The sequence below is a fragment of the Oncorhynchus tshawytscha genome, linkage group LG08 (genome assembly GCF_018296145.1).
Source record: "Oncorhynchus tshawytscha isolate Ot180627B linkage group LG08, Otsh_v2.0, whole genome shotgun sequence".
In the NCBI taxonomy this organism is placed as follows: domain Eukaryota; kingdom Metazoa; phylum Chordata; class Actinopteri; order Salmoniformes; family Salmonidae; genus Oncorhynchus; species Oncorhynchus tshawytscha.
Window position 1 is genome coordinate 78128983 of NC_056436.1, and position 19312 is coordinate 78148294.

Sequence of the window (19312 nt, forward strand, 5' to 3'; positions counted from 1 at the left end):
CCCACGACGCCATCTTGCTCCTACCTTCTTATAGGAAGAAACTCAAATAGGATGTACTAGTGACGAGAACCATTCAACGCTGGTCCGAGCAATCGGAAGCCACGCTTCAAGATTGTTTTGATCATGCGGACTGGAATATGTTCCCGGTCAGCCTCAGAGAACAACATTGACCTATATGTTGACTCGGTGAGTGCGTTTATGAAGAAGTGCATTGGAGATATTGTACTCACTGTGACTATTAAAACCTACGCTAACCAGAAACTGTGGATGGATGGCGGCATTCGAGCAAAACTGAAAGCGCGATACACCGCATTTAACCATGGAAAGAGGTCTGGGAATATGACTGAATATAAACAGTGTAGTCATTCAAGAATACCTATGTAAGAATACTGTTCATTGACTACAGCTCAGCATTCAACACCATAGTACCCTCCAAGCTCATCATTAAGCTTGAGGCCCTGGTTCCCCACCCCCACCCTGTGCAATTGGGTCTTGGAATTTCTGACAGGCCGCCCCACAGGTGGTGACGGTAGGAAACAACATCTCCACTTCACTGACCCTCAACACTGGGGCCCCACAAGGGTGCATGCTCAGCCCTCTCCTGTACTCCCTGTTCACCCACGACTGCGTGGCCATGCACGCCTCCAACTCAATCATCAAGATTGCAGACGACACAACAGTAGTGGGCTTGATTACCAACAACGACGAGACTGCCTAGAAGGAGAAAGTGAGGGCTCTGGGAGTGTGGTGTCAGGAAATTAACCCACATTGAGGGGACAATAGTGGAGAAGGTGGACAGTTTTAAGTTACTCGGCGTACACATCACAGACAAACTGAAACGGTCCAGCCATACAGACAGTGTGGTGAAGAAGGCGCAACGGCACCTCAGGTGGCTGAAGAAATTTGGCTTGTCACCCAAATTCCTGACAAACTTTTACAGATGCACAATAGAGGGCATCCTGTCGGGCTGTATCACAGCCTAGAACGGCAACTGCACCGCCCTCAACCGTAGGGCTATCCAGAGGATGGTGCGGTCTGCACAACGCATCACCGGGGTCAAACTACCTGACCTCCATGACACCGACAGCACCCGATGTCACAGGAAGGCCAAAAAGATCATCAAGGACATCAACCACCCGAGCCACTGCGTGTTCACCCGCTTTATTCCAGAAGGAGAGGTCAGTACAGGTGCATTACAGCTGAGACGAGAGACTGAAAAACAGCTTCTATCTCAAGGCCATCAGACTGCTATACAGCCATCACTAACACAAAGAGGCTGCTGCCTACATTGAGACCCAATCTCTAGCCACTTTAATAAATGGATCACTAGTCACTTCATACAATGCCACTCTAAATAATGCCACTTTAATAATGTTTACATATCTTACATTACCCATATCACATTTACAGTTCAACCACTCCACAAATTTCTTGTTAACAAACTATAGTTTTGGCAAGTCGGTTAGGACATCTACTTTGTGCATGACACCAGTCATTTTTCCAACAATTGTTTACAGAGAGATTATTTAACAGTGGGTCAGAAGTTTACATACACTAAGTTGACTGTGCCTTTTTAACAGCTTGGAAAATTCCATCAAATGATGTCATGGCTTTAGAAGCTTCTGATAGGCTATTTGACGTCATTTGAGTCAATTGGAAGTGTACCTATGGATGTATTTCAAGGCCTACCTTCAAACTCAGTGCCCCTTTGCTTGACATCATGGGAAAATCAAAAGAAATCATCCAAGACCTTAGAAAAAAATTGTAGACCTCCACAAGTCTGGTTCATCCTTGAGAGCAATTTCCAAACACCTGAAGGTACCACGTTCATCTGTACACCATGGGACCACGCAGCCGTCATAACGCTCAGGAAGGAGACGCCTTCTGTCTCCTAGAGATGAACGTACTTTGGTGCGAAAAGTGCAAATCAATCCCAGAACAACAGCAAAGGACCGTGTGAAGATGCTGGAGGAAACAGGTAAACAAGTATCTATATCCACAGTGAAACCATTCCTATATCGACATAACCTGAAAGGCCTCTCAGCAAGGAAGAAGCCACTGCTCCAAAACTGCCATAAAAAAGCCAGACTATGGTTTGCAACTGCACATGGGGATAATGATTGTACTTTTTGAAGAAATGTCCTCTGGTCTGATAAAGGAGGGACTGGTGCACTTCACAAAATAGATGGCTTTATGAGGAAGGAAAATGATGTGGATATATTGAAGCTACATCTCAAGACATTAGTCAGGTATTAAAAGTTTGGTTGCAAATGGGTCTTTTCCAAATGGACAATGACCCCAAGCATACTTCCAAAGTTGTGACAAAATGACTTAAGGACAACAACGTCATGGAATTGGATTGGCCATTGCAAAGCCCTGACCTCAATCCTATAGAAAATGTGTGGGCAGAACTGAAAAAGCATGTGCGAGCAAGGAGGCCTACAAACCTGACTCAGTTACACCAGCTCTGTCAGGAGGAATGGGCCACAATTCACCCAGCTTATTGTGGGAAGCTTGTGGAAGGCTACCCGAAACGTTTGACCAAAGTTAAACACATTTTTGACCCACTGCGAATGTGATGAAAGAAATAAAAGCTGAAATAAATAATTCTCTCTGCTATTATTCTGACATTTCACATTCTTAAAATAAAGTATTGATCCTAACTGACCAAAGACGGAATTTTTACTAGGATTAAATGTCAGGAATTGAGAAAAACATAGTTTAAATGTATTTGGCTAAGGTGTATGTAAACTTCCGACTTCAACTGTATATACTGTATTTTATACCATCTATTGCACCTTGTCTATACCGCTCGGCCATCGCTCATCCATATATTTATATGTATATATTGTTGTTTATTGGTAGTTGTTGTGGAATTGTTAGATTACTTGTTAGATATTACTGCACTGTCGGAACTAGGAGCACAAGCATTTCGCTCCACTCGCAATAACATGTGCTCACCATGTGTATGTGACCAATAACATTTGATTTGATTTTATATCTCCCCTGGCCTCTCCCTGGGCCTCTCACCTGGCTTCTCCCTGGGCATCTCCCTGGGCCTCTCACCTGGCCTCTCCCTGGGCCTCTCCCTGGGCCTCTCACCTGGCCTCTCCCTGGGCCTCTCACCTGGCTTCTCCCTGGGCATCTCCCTGGGCCTCTCACCTGGCCTCTCCCTGGGCCTCTCCCTGGGCCTCTCACCTGGCCTCTCCCTGGGCCTCTCCCTGGGCCTCCTACCTGGCCTCTCACCTGGCCTCTCCCTGGGCCTCTTACCTGGCTTCTCCCTGGGCATCTCCCTGGGCCTCTCACCTGGCTTCTCCCTGGGCATCTCCCTGGGCCTCTCACCTGGCTTCTCCCTGGGCCTCTTACCTGGCCTCTCACCTGGCCTCTCCCTGGGCCTCTCACCTGGCTTCTCCCTGGGCATCTCCCTGGGCCTCTCACCTGGCCTCTCCCTGGGCCTCTCCTTGGGTCTCTCACCTGGCCTCTCCCTGGGCCTCCCCTGGGCCTCCTACCTGGCCTCTCACCTGGCCTCTCCTGGGCCTCTTACCTGGCCTCTCCCTGGGCCTCTCACCTGGCCTCTCACCTGGCCTCTCCCTGGGCCTCTTACCTGGCCTCTCACCTGGCCTCTCCCTGGGCCTCTCACCTGGCCTCTCACCTGTTCTCTCCCTGGGCCTCTCACCTGGCCAAATCCCCAAGCTGCCAAGGTCAAAATCTGTCGTTCTGCCCCTGAACAAGGCAGTTAACTCACTGTTCCGAGGCCGTCATTGTAAATTAGAATGAGTTCTTAACTGACTTGCCTAGTTAAATAAAGGTTAGATAAAGGTTAGATAAACATACATTCCTGTAACTGAATGCACAATTGGTTGCATTCTACAAACTCACCTTTTTCTTTCTCATTCTCCCTCCCCCCCTTTCTCATTCTCTCTCTCCCCCTCTCTTTCATTCTCCCTCCCCTTTCTCATTCTCTCTCTCCCCCTCTCTCTCATTCTCCCTCCCCCTTTCTCATTCTCTCTCTCCCCTCTCTCTCATTCTCTCCCCTTCTCTCTTCCCCTCCCTCCTCCAGACTCTATAAACCAGGACAACAGGTCAGGAGGTTCCAGCAGCAGTGACAGCATCCTGGGGTCAAAGGTTGCTGTGTTTTCAGCCATCGGAGCTGGCTGCATCATCTTCCTCCTCCTCATCCTCTTTCTCGTCATCCTGCTCATCAAGATGAGGAAGAGAGTCCAGAAGCACTCTCACGCCCAGCCACACCCCTCCACCATGGCACTCAGCACGCTGTCCAATCAGAGCAAGCTGCCTGGCAGCGGGGGCACAGCCGGGACGGAACCCAGTGACATCATCATCCCGCTGCGGACGGAGAATAACTACTGCCCTCACTACGAGAAGGTGAGCGGTGACTACGGACATCCTGTTTATATCGTACAGGAGATGCCTCCACAGAGCCCAGCAAACATCTACTACAAAGTCTGAGAGAGGAGGAGAGGAGAGAGCATCTACTACAAAGTCTGAGAGAGGAGGAGAGGAGAGAGCATCTACTACAAAGTCTGAGAGGACAAGGAGCACATTAATATCCTCTAAATGAGAAAAGCAAATGAACATCTACAATATCCACTGCAGTGTGAGTTGTAGAGAGAAGGACAGGAGAGATGGAACATCCACTACAGTGTGAGTTGAAGAGAGAAGGACAGGAGAGATTGATTACTCTGCTACTGGACTGTTTTATTTTAATTTGGGGACTTGGCTTTTAACAAGCCCTTGTTTTTCTACCACCTACTGACCTAAGGAAAGGACACCTGACAGTGGACCATGGACTGATCCAGAGAAACTGAACTGACAGAAACTGTCCAGTACACCTCGTCCTGTTGATGTGATGTTTTACCCTCTATCCTCCTGTCCTCTATCCTCCCGTCATGACCTCCTGTCCTCTATCCTCCTGTCCTCTATCCCCCTGTCCTCTATCCCCCTGTCCTCTATCCCCCTGTCCTCTATCTCCCTGTCCTCTATCTCCCTGTCCTCTATCTCCCTGTCCTCTATCCCCCTGTCCTTTATCCTCCTGTCCTCTCCTGTCCTCTGTCCCCCTGTCCTCTATCTCCCTGTCCTCTATCCCCCGGTCCTCTATCTCACTGTCCTCTATCTCCCTGTCCTCTATCCTCCTGTCCTCTATCCCCGTCCTCTATCTTCCTATCCTCTATTCCCCTGTCCTCTATCTCCCTGTCCTCTATCCTCCTATCCTCTATCCCCTGTCCTCTCCTCTTGTCCTCTGTCCCCCTGTCCTCTCCTCCTGTCCTCTATCCCCCTGTCCTCTCCTCCTGTCCTCTATCTCCCTGTCCTCTGTCCCCGTGTCCTCTCCTCCTGTCCTCTCCTCTAACCCTAACCAGACTGGGTTTCTGGGTTCAGTATCTTCCACTACAGTACTATCACTACACAGCACAGTGTACTATTTACTAGACCACTACACTTGTGTGTGTGTGCGTGTGTGTGTGTGTGTGTGTGTCAGGCAGCCCTCTCTGCTGGGGATCCAGGTAGCTCAGGTATCAGGCACAGTGTGTGTGTTCCTCTCTCCCCTCACACCTCTACTGTCTGCCTTTACTGTCCGTAGTATGTTTGATGGGAGATTCCTTGGATCCTGCATTACTCCACAGACCTGTTGTGTTTGGTAGATTTCCCTTCAAACACACAATGTTTAGAAGCTACGATCTCACTGTTTCCTCCACTCTTTCACCAACACCATCACCCTCTCATTTTCCCATGGAGATTACCTGGGTCTGCACTGTTATGGACCTGTGTGTGTGTGTATTCCACTGGCCTGATAGGATCTTAGCCATGCTCCAGGTATTCATTACCTCTTTTTAGTGCTGTGTGTTTGAGACTGGGGGGGGGTAAAACAGATAGTCATGTGATGGAAGAGAAGTCAGTAGGATGGAACTAAAGGAGAAAGATGGGAGAGGCTGTTGAGTGTTGGCTCCGGTCTTTGGATGACTCAGCTGAGGCTAGAGTGACTCATCCTCTTAGAGTTGTGCTGTGAATGAAAATTATGTGCTGAATATTCCACACTCAACACACTGAACAAACCACAGCCAGAGAATAGAGAGGGAGTGAGAGAGACAGAGGGAGAGAGAGAGAGAGACCGAGGGAGAGAGAGACCGAGGGAGGGAGAGAGAGAGAGAGAGGGAGAGAGAGAGAGACAGAGGGAGAGGAGGGAGGGAGAGAGAGAAAACAGAGGGAGAGCGCAAGAGAGACAGAGGGAGAGAGAGAGAGAGAGAGACAGAGGGAGAGAGAGGGAGGGAGAGAGAGAGAGAGAGGAGAGAGAAAGAGAGAGAGGAGAGAGAGAGAGCGAGGGAGAGAGAGAGGGACAAAGGGAGAGAGAGAGGGACAAAGGGAGAGAGAGAGGGACAAAGGGAGAGAGAGAGAGAAACAGAGGGAGAGCGTGAGAGAGACAGAGAGAGGGAGAGAGAGAGAGAGAGGGAGAGAGAAAGAGACAGAGGGAGAGAGAGAGAGAGGGAGAGAGAGACAGAGGGGGAGAGAGGGAGAGAGAAAGAGAGAGAGGGAGAGAAATAGCTAGGGAGAGAGAGAGACAGAGGGGGAGAGAGAGAGAGAGACAGAGAGACAGAGGGAGAGAGAGAGAGACAGAGGGAGACAGAGAGACAGAGGGAGAGAGAGAGACAGAGGAGGAGGGAGAGAGAGAGAAACAGAGGGAGAGAGAGAGAGAGACAGAGGGAGAGAGAGAGAGACAGAGGGAGGGAGAGAGAGAGAGGGAGGGAGAGAGACAGAGGGAGGGAGAGAGACAGAGGGAGAGAGAGAGAGACAGAGGGAGAGAGAGAGAGAGAGACAGAGAGAGACAGACAGACAGATAGAGGGAGGGAGAGAGAGAGACAGAGGGAGAGAGAGAAAGAGAGGGACAAAGGGAGAGGGAGAGAGAGAGACAGAGGGAGAGAGAGAGGGACAAAGGGAGAGAGAGAGGGACAAAGGGAGAGAGACAGAGGGAGAAAGACAGAGGGAGAAAGACAGAGGGAGAAAGACAGAGGGAGAGAGACAGCGGGGGAGAGAGAGACAGAGAGACGAGAAAAAGAGAAAGTGAGAGAGGGAGAGAGAGAGAGGGCGGGAGAATCAGAGAGACACCCCTGTCCGACTCCCGGTTCAACCCGTGCCATCACCCTTTAAAAAACGAACATCCCCTGTACTCCATACTCACTTACCCTCTACCCCACGATGCAGAACAACACCATATATCACAATAATCAAAACCTCACCACTTCTACAACTGTGAATCCAAATCATCTTCCCCAGCTGTACAGACCCCCCCCGACACATCATATCTCCTGAAACATCTCCACACTTTTGATCATTTCATAGAACTCAAATTCCACCCTCAGGCGCAACCTCTCACACAGACATTCCAACAGAGACAAAACATGAATCACAGTTTCACGACACAGAAAGGACCCCCCTGTCCGACTCCCCGTTCAACCTGTGCCAACCAGCTGTTAGTGGCCAGGGCTCTATGTTAAATCTTCCACTGCAGGTCCCCTGACCTCTTTGATACTGGTAGAGCCCCCTCCATCTAAAACCCACCATACACTCCACCCCATATATCCCCCGCCACTGATGTGCCTTTACTCCTGTTAGGCTCCTAATGTTCCTAACCTTAACGCAGAGGTTGTAGAGGGCTTTACCTCCCACCCACTCAAACTCCCCCAGGCTCAGAGTGTTAAAATCTAACAAGTCCTCTAGACCCCGTTGCTAGTCCCCAGTCTCTGCTGTCACCTGCAGTGGCAGTGGGGGCAGGTTGAGGACAGCCAGGTTATGCCTCAGGGAAGATGCCACCAGGTTGTTGATTTTCAGCACCCTCCCTCTATATGACACTTGGGACAGGAGCCACCTCCACCTGGCCAGTCTTGACACCACTGCCTGTGACAGCCCCTCCCAGTTCTTCCTGACCCACCTCTCTGAGCCCAGGTACACCCCCAAAATGTTAAGCCCTTCACAACCCCACCTGAAACCCCCTGGAAGCAGAGCGGGGGGATCCTATCCCATCATGCCCCACATAACAGTTATTTGCTCTTGCCCCAGTTCACCTTAGCTAATGAAGCACCCTCAGTACACCTTCAGACTAGTCTCTAGTGCCTGCATATCCTGACCATCACAGAAATGTTACCTGCATATGCCCAACACTGCTATGCCTGTCAACACACCCATACCTGTCCAGCACACTCCCTGCAGTCTCCTGCATAGGAGGCCCCGAAAAGGCTCAATGGCTAGTGTATATAACTGCCCCAATAGAGGGCATCCTTGTCTAATGCCCCGTCTCACCCAGACTGGCCTACTGAGCCCCCCTCCCACCTTGACCATACATGATGCCCCAGCATACAACATCTTCACACAGGCCAAAAACCTTTCCCCAAACCCCAACACAGACATCACGTTAAACAGATACTCTTCGTCCACTCTATCAAAAGCCTTCTCTTGGTTTAGAGAGACCAGTCAAAGTTCCTATTAGAAAACCTTGACAAGATGTCAACATCCAACATGTCCCTGATTAAGAACAAGTTGTCTGGGAGCATCCCGGTTCACAATACTGTATGTCTGGTCCTTGTGCACTATAGAGTCCAGATGGGATTTCAGTCTGTTATCGAGGACCTTGGCAAATATCTTGCAGTCCTCACAGAGCAATGCCACAGGCCTGGTAACCCAAAGGCCCAAGAGAGAGTGGGCAACCCACAGGCCTGGTAACCCAAAGGCCCAAGAGAGTGTGGGCAACCCACAGGCCTGGTAACCCAAAGGCCCAAGAGAGTGTGGGCAACCCACAGGCCTGGTAACCCAAAGGCCCAAGAGAGAGTGGGCAACCCACAGGCCTGGTAACCCAAAGGCCCAAGAGAGAGTGGGCAACCCAGAGTCCGGTAGCCCAAGAGATAGTGGGCAACCCAGAGTCTGGTAGCCCAAAGAGAGAGTGGGCAACCCACAGGCCTCCAGTTCTTAAGTTTGCACAAGTCCCCATTTTTTGGGCAGGAGAGTCAGAGCCGCCCGACGACAGCTCATCGGCAACTTTCCTACCCCAACGCATTCACGCAACATGCAAAAGAAGTCCAGTCCAATTATTCCCCAGAATTTTTTATAAAACTCCTCTGGGCGTCAAACGACCCCCGGTGCACGGCCGGGGGACATCTGGGTTCCGGCCTCTGCCAGTTCATGGGACAACAGGGGACTGTCCATTTCATCCCTCTGTGCCAGAGAGAGCATAGGGAGTTCTGCAAACAAAATCTGAGCACACACAGGATCACACAGTTCTGCCCTATACAACTCAGTATAAAACTCCACAGTCTGCTCCTGCATCTCCCCCACCACAGAGGTCACCCGCCCAGCTGACAGCCCTAGACAATGCATACCCTTGGCTTCACTGCTCTGTCTTCTCCTTGAGCATGGAGAACCTAGCTCTTACAAGTGCTCCATTTGCTTTAACCTGGAAAAAACTACCCAGGTCCCTACGTAATTCAGCTAAATTAGCCTGGGGGCCTACATTGCCTTGCACCACCAGCTCTACCTCCACTTCACTGTTACTATGCTTGAGTTCCTCCAGTTCTCTCCTAGCCTCTGAGGATGAGAGGGCTGTATACTGTTGACAGAAAAGACAAATTTGGACTTTTCCCACATCCCACCATTGACTCAGAGACTCATACTCCTCTCTTCGCTGCTATACCTTTCCCAAAAAGTGGGGAAACCTGAGCAAAAAGTGGCATTTTGTAAGAGATTTACATTAAACTTCCAATAGGATGCATTCCGAGGCTCTGGTCAAATAGACAGCCGAGCCATGGTTATGTGGTGATCCGAAAAACCCACAGAGAGAATGGTAGCGCCCAACAGCCTATTGCTCTAATTCCTGGACATGTAAAAACCGATCACATTGGGCTGCACTCACCCTAGCGCCAAAGACCTTCACCCATGTATAATGACTGGTGTTGGGATGTCTAATTCTCCAAACATCCACTAGGTCAGACAGATTAATGATGTCACTTAACACCACCACTGAGCCTAAATGAGGCTCCTCCCCATTTCTATCTTTCGTAAAATCCATCATACAGTTTTGAGTCCCCGCCGACCACCAGAGTCTCCTCAGGAACTACCTGTGAGGGTTCCTGTCTAAGAAACCCAAATATAAGTCCCCTCTCTCCCTGTGTTAGGCACAAACACGTTTATAAGGACAAAACCCCTGTTGTTAATTTCTGCTTTTACTACAAGCAGTCTACCCCTACATACCTCCTTTGAGGAACAATTTTTTGTGGCCAGACCCAGTGCAAAAAGGACTGGTGGAGAGGACTTCCCCCCTGCACTAACATTTGTTCCATGTTCCACTTGCCCCTTTCCACCAGAGCCCCCAATCGACTTCATTCACCACATCACTATGCGTCTCCTGCAGAAAGAAGACCTGTACTATTTTTTAGTTTTACATATTCACCCAACACACTCCTCTTTCCCGCATCTCTGGCACCATTTATATTGAGCGAGTCTACCTGAAGAGTCTCCATAAGAAGTGGGAGAAAAGCCAGCAAATAAAGAGACCAATAGCAGAGCTCAAAAAGCCCCAGTGCTGGGAAAAAAATATTCATCTAAATAGCATCTGAAGGTCAACCTTTACGCACTGTTGTGACCCACTTCCTCAACCTAAACCGTTTCCTGGGTGAGAGGGCACCATACCGCCCGTTTTGTCATAGCGTGTTGTACTGATTATTCATTCGCAAATCTCAAAGAAGCTTTATGATGATCCTTTTTCCCTTTGGTCTCATTCAGGAACCTTGTCAGTTCCCTCACCGTGTACTGTGACCCCTCTGCCTGACTGGCTGTCAGCTCCGGACCCATTGAGGAGGAGTCTGAAAAGAAAGCCTCTTCCTCAGGCTCACCTTCCTCCTCCTCGTCTCCATCTCCCATCCTGACCACCTGCCTCTCTAGTCGGCGCCCCCCCCCATCCCAGCACTATAGCATGACTAGACCCAGCCTCATCTACACCACCATCTATAACATGACTAGACCCAGCCTCAACTACACCACCATCTATAACATGACTAGACCCAGCCTCATCTACACCACCATCTATAACATGACTAGACCCAGCCTCATCTACACCACCATCTATAACATGACTAGACCCAGCCTCATCTACACCACCATCCATAACATGACTAGACCCAGTCTCTGCTACACCACCATGTATAGCATTACTAGATCCAGCCTCATCTACACCACCATCTATAGCATGACTAGACCCAGCCTCATCTACACCACCATCCATAACATGACTAGACCCAGCCTCATCTACACCACCATCTATAGCATGACTAGACCCAGCCTCATCTACACCACCATCTATAACATGACTGGACCCAGTCTCTGCTACACCACCATCTATAACATGACTAGACCCAGTCTCTGCTACACCACCATCTATAGCATGACTAGACCCAGCCTCATCTACACCACCATCCATAACATGACTAGACCCAGTCTCTGCTACACCACCATCTATAGCATTACTAGACCCAGCCTCATCTACACCACCATCTATAGCATGACTAGACCCAGCCTCATCTACACCACCATCCATAACCTGACTAGACCCAGTCTCATCTACACCACCATCCATAACCTGACTAGACCCAGCCTCATCTACACCACCATCTATAGCATGACTAGACCCAGTCTCATCTACACCACCATCCATAACCTGACTAGACCCAGCCTCATCTACACCACCATCTATAGCATGACTAGACCCAGCCTCATCTACACCACCATCTATAGCATGACTAGACCCAGTCTCATCTACACCACCATCTATAACATGACTAGACCCAGTCTCTGCTACACCACCATCTATAGCATGACTAGACCCAGCCTCATCTACACCACCATCTATAACATGACTAGACCCAGCCTCATCTACACCACCATCTATAGCATTACTAGACCCAGCCTCATCTACACCACCATCTATAACATTACTAGACCCAGCCTCATCTACACCACCATCTATAACCTTACTAGACCCAGCCTCATCTACACCACCATCTATAACCTTACTAGACCCAGCCTCATCTACACCACCATCTATAACATGCCTAGACCCAGCCTCATCTACACCACCATCTATAACCTGACTAGACCCAGCCTCATCTACACCACCATCCATAACATGCCTAGACCCAGCCTCATCTACACCACCATCTATAACCTGACTAGACCCAGCCTCATCTACACCACCATCTATAACATGACTAGACCCACCCTCATCTACACCACCATCCTGACTAGACCAGCCTCATCTACACCACCATCCATAACATGACTAGACCCAGCCTCATCTACACCACCATCTATAACATGACTAGACCCAGCCTCATCTACACCACCATCTATAGCATGACTAGACCCAGCCTCATCTACACCACCATCCATAACATGACTAGACCCAGCCTCATCTACACCACCATTTATAACATGACTAGACCCAGCCTCATCTACACCACCATCTATAACATGACTAGACCCAGCCTCATCTACACCACCATCTTATAACATGACTAGACCCAGCCTCATCTACACCACCATCTATAACATGACTAGACCCAGCCTCATCTACACCATCATCTATAACATGACTAGACCCAGCCTCATCTACACCACCATCTATAACATGACTAGACCCAGCCTCATCTACACCACCATCTATAACATGACTAGACCCAGCCTCATCTATACCATCTATAACATGACTAGACCCAGCCTCATCTATCATCTATAACATGACTAGACCCAGCCTCATCTACACCACCATCTATAACATGACTAGACCCAGCCTCATCTACACCACCATCTATAACCTGACTAGACCCAGCCTCATCTACACCACCATCTATAACATGACTAGACCCAGCCTCATCTATAGCATTACCCCAGCCATCTATAGCATGACTAGACCCAGCCTCATCTACACCACCATCTATAACATGACTAGACCCAGCCTCATCTACACCACCATCTATAACATTACTAGACCCAGCCTCATCTACACCACCATCTATAACATTACTAGACCCAGCCTCATCTACACCACCATCTATAGCATGACTAGACCCAGCCTCATCTACACCACCATCTATAACATGACTAGACCCAGCCTCATCTACACCACCATCTATAACATGACTAGACCCAGCCTCATCTACACCACCATCTATAACATGACTAGACCCAGCCTCATCTACACCACCATCTATAACATGACTAGACCCAGCCTCATCTACACCATCATCTATAACATGACTAGACCCAGCCTCATCTACACCACCATCTATAACATGACTACACCCAGCCTCATCTACACCACCATCTATAACATGACTAGACCCAGCCTCATCTACACCACCATCTATAGCATGACTAGACCCAGCCTCATCTACACCACCATCATCCTCCGTAATAAACGGAGGCAGAATCGCAACTACAACCCTTGTCGAAGGAGTTGAAAGAAAATAAATTGGCACCAACACATCCCTTACAAATATTCCTCTTGCAATTAGCCTACCCACTAAATGTACTATTTTCATGAACACAACCAGAGCTTTGTTCATTCTGGAAGCAGAATGTCTAAATTCAGCTCCTACCTGTTCACCGACCACGAGCAGGACCTCCTCCACTTCAAATCCATTCTCAGGAACACACCTGAATCCATGTCGTAACGACAGTGTCTCTTCCACGCTAGGCTGAGACGCCATCACACGCACCACACCTTCCAAACCCCAGGAAACTAAAACTCTGTCCTCTTCCAACCTAACTTTGAAAAAAACAGCAGGTACCGCTAAACTAACAGTGTGTTAACCCTCCACCATAGACAATAAACTGACAGTGTGTTAACCCTCCACCATAGACAATAAACTGACAGTGTGTTAACCCTCCACCATAGACAATAAACTAACAGTGTGTTAACCCTCCACCATAGACAATAAACTAACAGTGTGTTAACCCTCCACCATAGACAATAAACTAACAGTGTGTTAACCCTCCACCATAACAGTGTGTTAACCCTCCACCATAGACAATAAACTAACAGTGTGTTAACCCTCCACCATAGACAATAAACTAACAGTGTGTTAACCCTCCACCATAGACAATAAACTAACAGTGTGTTAACCCTCCACCATAGACAATAAACTAACAGTGTGTTAACCCTCCACCATAGACAATAAACTAACAGTGTGTTAACCCTCCACCATAGACAATAAACTGACAGTGTGTTAACCCTCCACCATAGACAATAAACTAACAGTGTGTTAACCCTCCACCATAGAAAATAAAATGTTTAAGAAAAGACCAGATAGAATCAAGAAAATAAGTTAGGACAGAGCCCTCCACCCGGACTCTGAACTACAAAACACTCCCAGCATGCACTGAGAGAGGGAGAGAAAGGGGGAAGGAGAAAGAGAGAGAAAGAGGGAAGGATAAAGAGAGAGAAAGAGGGGGAGGGAGAAAGAAAGAGAGGGAGAGAGAGAGAGAGGGAGAGAATATTCCACGCCCAATGTGTTCAGTCACTGAGAAAATTCGAGCTTCAGCTATCGTATAGAACAAGACAGAGTCAGGATTAGATTCAGCTATCGCACAGAACAGGACAGAGTCGGGATTAGATTCAGCTATCGCACAGAACAGGACAGAGTCGGGATTAGATTCAGCTATCGCACAGAACAGGACAGAGTCGGGATTAGATTCAGCTATCGCACAGAACAGGACAGAGTCGGGATTAGATTCAGCTATCGCACAGAACAGGACAGAGTCGGGATTAGATTCAGCTATCGCACAGAACAGGACAGAGTCGGGATTAGATTCAGCTATCGCACAGAACAGGACAGAGTCGGGATTAGATTCAGCTATCGCACAGAACAGGACAGAGTCAGGATTAGATTCAGCTATCGCACAGAACAGGACAGAGTCAGGATTAGATTCAGCTATCGCACAGAACAGGACAGAGTCAGGATTAGATTCAGCTATCGCACAGAACAGGACAGAGTCGGGATTAGATTCAGCTATCGCACAGAACAGGACAGAGTCAGGATTAGATTCAGCTATCGCACAGAACAGGACAGAGTCGGGATTAGATTCAGCTATCGCACAGAACAGGACAGAGTCGGGATTAGATTCAGCTATCGCACAGAACAAGACAGAGTCGGGATTAGATTCAGCTATCGCACAGAACAGGACAGAGTCGGGATTAGATTCAGCTATCGCACAGAACAGGACAGAGTCGGGATTAGATTCAGCTATCGCACAGAACAGGACAGAGTCGGGATTAGATTCAGCTATCGCACAGAACAGGACAGAGTCGGGATTAGATTCAGCTATCGCACAGAACAGGACAGAGTCGGGATTAGATTCAGCTATCGCACAGAACAGGACAGAGTCGGGATTAGATTCAGCTATCGCACAGAACAGGACAGAGTCAGGATTAGATTCAGCTATCGCACAGAACAGGACAGAGTCAGGATTAGATTCAGCTATCGCACAGAACAGGACAGAGTCAGGATTAGATTCAGCTATCGCACAGAACAGGACAGAGTCGGGATTAGATTCAGCTATTGCACAGAACAGGACAGAGTCAGGATTAGCTTCCGTGTCTGTGTGTGTGCGTGTGTCTGCTGTCTGCATTAAGAGTAGTCCCATAGCGTAGAGAATGCTTGTCTTGGAAATTGACAAATAGATGAATCATGGACTATATCTGTCAAATAGCAACTAGTAGTACTTCAAACAATACAATGAGAATAGACTGAGATGAGACCTATAACAACAGCTATTTCCCTGCCTAACACATATTGACAGTGTGGAGAATCCTGAGTGTCTGTGAGTTATTGTCAAGACTAGCCTGGGTACCAGTCATGTTTGGAGTGGCAGGGATTAGCATTATGGGACAAACATACTGGTACCCAGGCTATTGTCAGACTGTCTGCTGGTGTTGTTTTGTTACATTCTACACCATCACTGTGTCACCGCCACCAAACCATTTCTCCATGTTATTCTTCTTCGTTGGTGTCATCTGTTAGTGTTCTAAATGATCTGGCCAAAAATGAAGCAAACATGTAAATAATGTGGATAGTCATTTCACCCGAGCACTGCTCTCCTGAAACATTTGACTAGATTTTTGTAATGCCGATTGTTTTGTAAATCGTTGTCTTTTTAAAAAGTGTGTTTTGTATGAACCCTTGCATTTTGTTTGAATGTTCTTTTTTTTATTTGAGTAAAACAAAATATGTCCTGTTCAGATCACATGACCTGGTCATCTGAAGTGTCCAGTCGTGTAACGCATCAGTTCATTCTTATCTCATTGACCAATCCCAGATTGACTAACCCCTAACTTCTACACCCTACACACTTCCCCTAGACAGACACTCCCTACACAGATCTGAACTGAAAGGGTGTCACACAGACAGGAAGTAAATGTCAGCGTTTATGGCAACAATTCCAGCTGGCCTATCAAAAGACAAAATGGAGCTACAGGGATTAACATGTTGCTATTCCAATGCTTTCAGATCTACATAACAAATCCATACGGGCTAGGGATCTACTGCACAGTAAACTGTACGTATCTCTGACTCAGAAGAGAGACTTCAACCAACAGTCAGTGAAGTAGAGCCCACAGCTTTGACATGGATACTTATTAAGACATGGAGGTGGTTAAATACACACCCAGTCACTGTCAGACACGGTACTTAGTTATTATGCAGACTAGGATGTTCCACCATCTCTGTGTGTTACCTAGATCCCCCCCCCCTCTCCCTATTTCTATCTCAGTAGAGTTCACATAAGTCTATTGGTTTGTCACATTGAGTAACACTGATTTCTACTCTTGTTTAAGCCACAGTGTTTAATGTGCATGTTGATAACCTGTTGACGAGGTGTCCCTCATAACTATATGTTAATTTATGCCTTTCACTTTGCTGCATCCCAGAGTATTCCTGTTGCCACCAGCTACCATCAGAATGTTCCATCAGTTTGGAAATCGCATATTGATAAATACATTTTTTTCCCGTGGAAAATGTTTGCGGGATTGTTGTTTTTCAATAAAAGAGTCACCCCATCTCCTCTCTGTGTCACACACACACACACGCACACACACACACTGGGGTGAGTGGTGAACAGATGGGTCTGTTCTGACACATTAGTCTGATTTGAGACACACACATGCTTTAGAAATTCATATTTTTGAGGAGGTCCAGTCTGATACGCCTCTCTGCATTGTAAGTCATCTCCATCACAACCCTCTGCCCCGCTGTCCACCACAATTACATTCTTCCACAGTTTATTACATGGGATTGGTTGCACTCTGGATTTCTACTGTGTTTGTCTGAAATGACAGCCTGTGTACTCCACTGGTGAAGGACAGATTCCAGGCGTCGTGTGTGTGTGTGTGTGTTGGTCTATGAAAGCAGAGATGGCATGACATTGTATTAAAGTGATTGGGTCCTACCCAGAATACGGCAATGGTTATTGTCATGGCTCTTCCATGAAAACGAGAGGGGAAAAGCGATGGAGAGAAAGAGTGATGGTGTTACGGTTTTCTTCGGGTGAAAGAGAGTCAGACCAAAATGCAGCGTGGTATTCTTGATACATATTTAATAACGATGAAAAACGAACAATACAAAAACAACAAACGGAATGTGAAAACCTAGACAGCCTATCTGGTGACAACAAACACAGAGACAGGAACAATCACCCACGAAACACTCAAAGAATATGGCTGCCTAAATATGGTTCCCAATTAGAGACAACGATAAACACCTGCCTCTGATTGAGAACCAATTCAGACAGCCATAGACTATGCTAGAAAACCCCACTAAGCCACAATCCCAAATCCTACGAAAAACCCCAATACTAAACACACCGCATAATAAACCCATGTCACAACCTGGCCTGACCGAAATAATAAAGAAAACACTAAATACTAAGACCAGGGCGTGACAGATGGAGAGAGAGAAAGAGTGATGGAGGGAGAGAGTGATGGAGAGAGAGAGAGAGTGATGGAGAGAGAGAAAGAGTGATGGAGAGAAAGAGAGATGTAGCGAGAGAGTAATGGAGAGAGAGAGTGATGAAGAGAGAGTGATGGAGAGAGAGAAAGAGTGATGGAGAGAGAGAGTGATGGTGAGAGAGAAAGAGTGATGGAGAGAAAGAGAGATGTAGCGAGAGAGTAATGGAGAGAGAGAGTGATGAAGAGAGTGATGGAGAGAGAGAAAGAGTGGTGGAGGGAGAGAGTGATGGAGTGTGAGAGAGAGTGATGGAGAGAGAGAATGAGTGATGGAGAGAGAGAGTGAGAGCCCCCCCTACCCCCCTCTCTCGCTCTCTCTCCGCCCTAGGGCAGGTACACTCATCTGTTATCTGGCTTGGTCCCGAGACGCCCCCGTGGAGACGTTACTGTGGGTTTATTAAAGCCTTCTCCTGTTGTGTGTGAGTTTGTGTGTGGTGTGTGTGCCACAGGGGCCTAGCTATTGTTCTGAAATGGAGTCAACATCACACAATATATATAGTTCCATCTTTCTGCAGCAGTAGAGAGACAGAGGATGTGGTCTGCAAGGGTTGGTCTAGTCTATAATTTCCTTTGAGCCAGACACGCTCAAACCATGGCCCAAATGTATGCATGTAAGTCACTATGAATTAAATCATTATGGCATATATTATATATTATCTAGGATCATGCAACACCTCCCTACTTGAAATGCACATGATCATTATCAGTCACCAGTTGGTTTTACACCTTCCCAACACATGCAGTTAATGATCTGCGCTGCAGAGTGTTCTAGCATTACTGGAGACCAGCATTCCCGATAAACGCTGCGTATGTCGGCTCAAATGAAAATGACCTTTACGCGCCTCCCGGGTGGCGCAGTGGTCTAGGGCACTGCATCGCTGTGCCACCAGAGACTCTGGGTTCGCGCCCAGGCTCTGTCGCAGCCGGGAGGTCCATGGGGTGACGCACAATTGGCACAAAAGTGCTATGATGAAGCTGGCTCTCACCGCCACAGGAAAAAGATCCAGAGTTACCTCTGCTGCAGAGGATAAGTTCGTTAGAGTTACCAGCCTCAATAAGTGCTTCACAGAGGTCAAGTAACAGACACATCTCAACATCAACTGTTCAGAGGAGACTGTGTGAATCAGGCCTTCATGGTCGAATTGCTGCAAAGAAACCACTACTAAAGGACACCAATAAGAAGAAGAGACTTGCTTGGGCCAAGAAACACGAGCAATGGACATTAGACCGGTGGAAATCTGTCCTTTGGTTGGATGAGTC

At 47.9% G+C, this 19312-nt stretch overlaps 1 protein-coding gene across 1 annotated transcript in view; it reads left to right on the top strand.

Moving 5' to 3' along the window:
- Window positions 1-4953, top strand: part of LOC112257009 (ephrin-B1-like) — a 131348-nt gene extending 126395 nt beyond the window's left edge. Inside the window, exon 5 of the mRNA XM_042325993.1 lies at window positions 4061-4953. Coding sequence (XP_042181927.1) covers window positions 4061-4467 — 407 coding nt within the window. The 3' untranslated portion in view covers window positions 4468-4953. The remainder of the gene's footprint in view (window positions 1-4060) is intronic.
- The last annotated feature ends 14359 nt before the right edge of the window (window positions 4954-19312 follow it).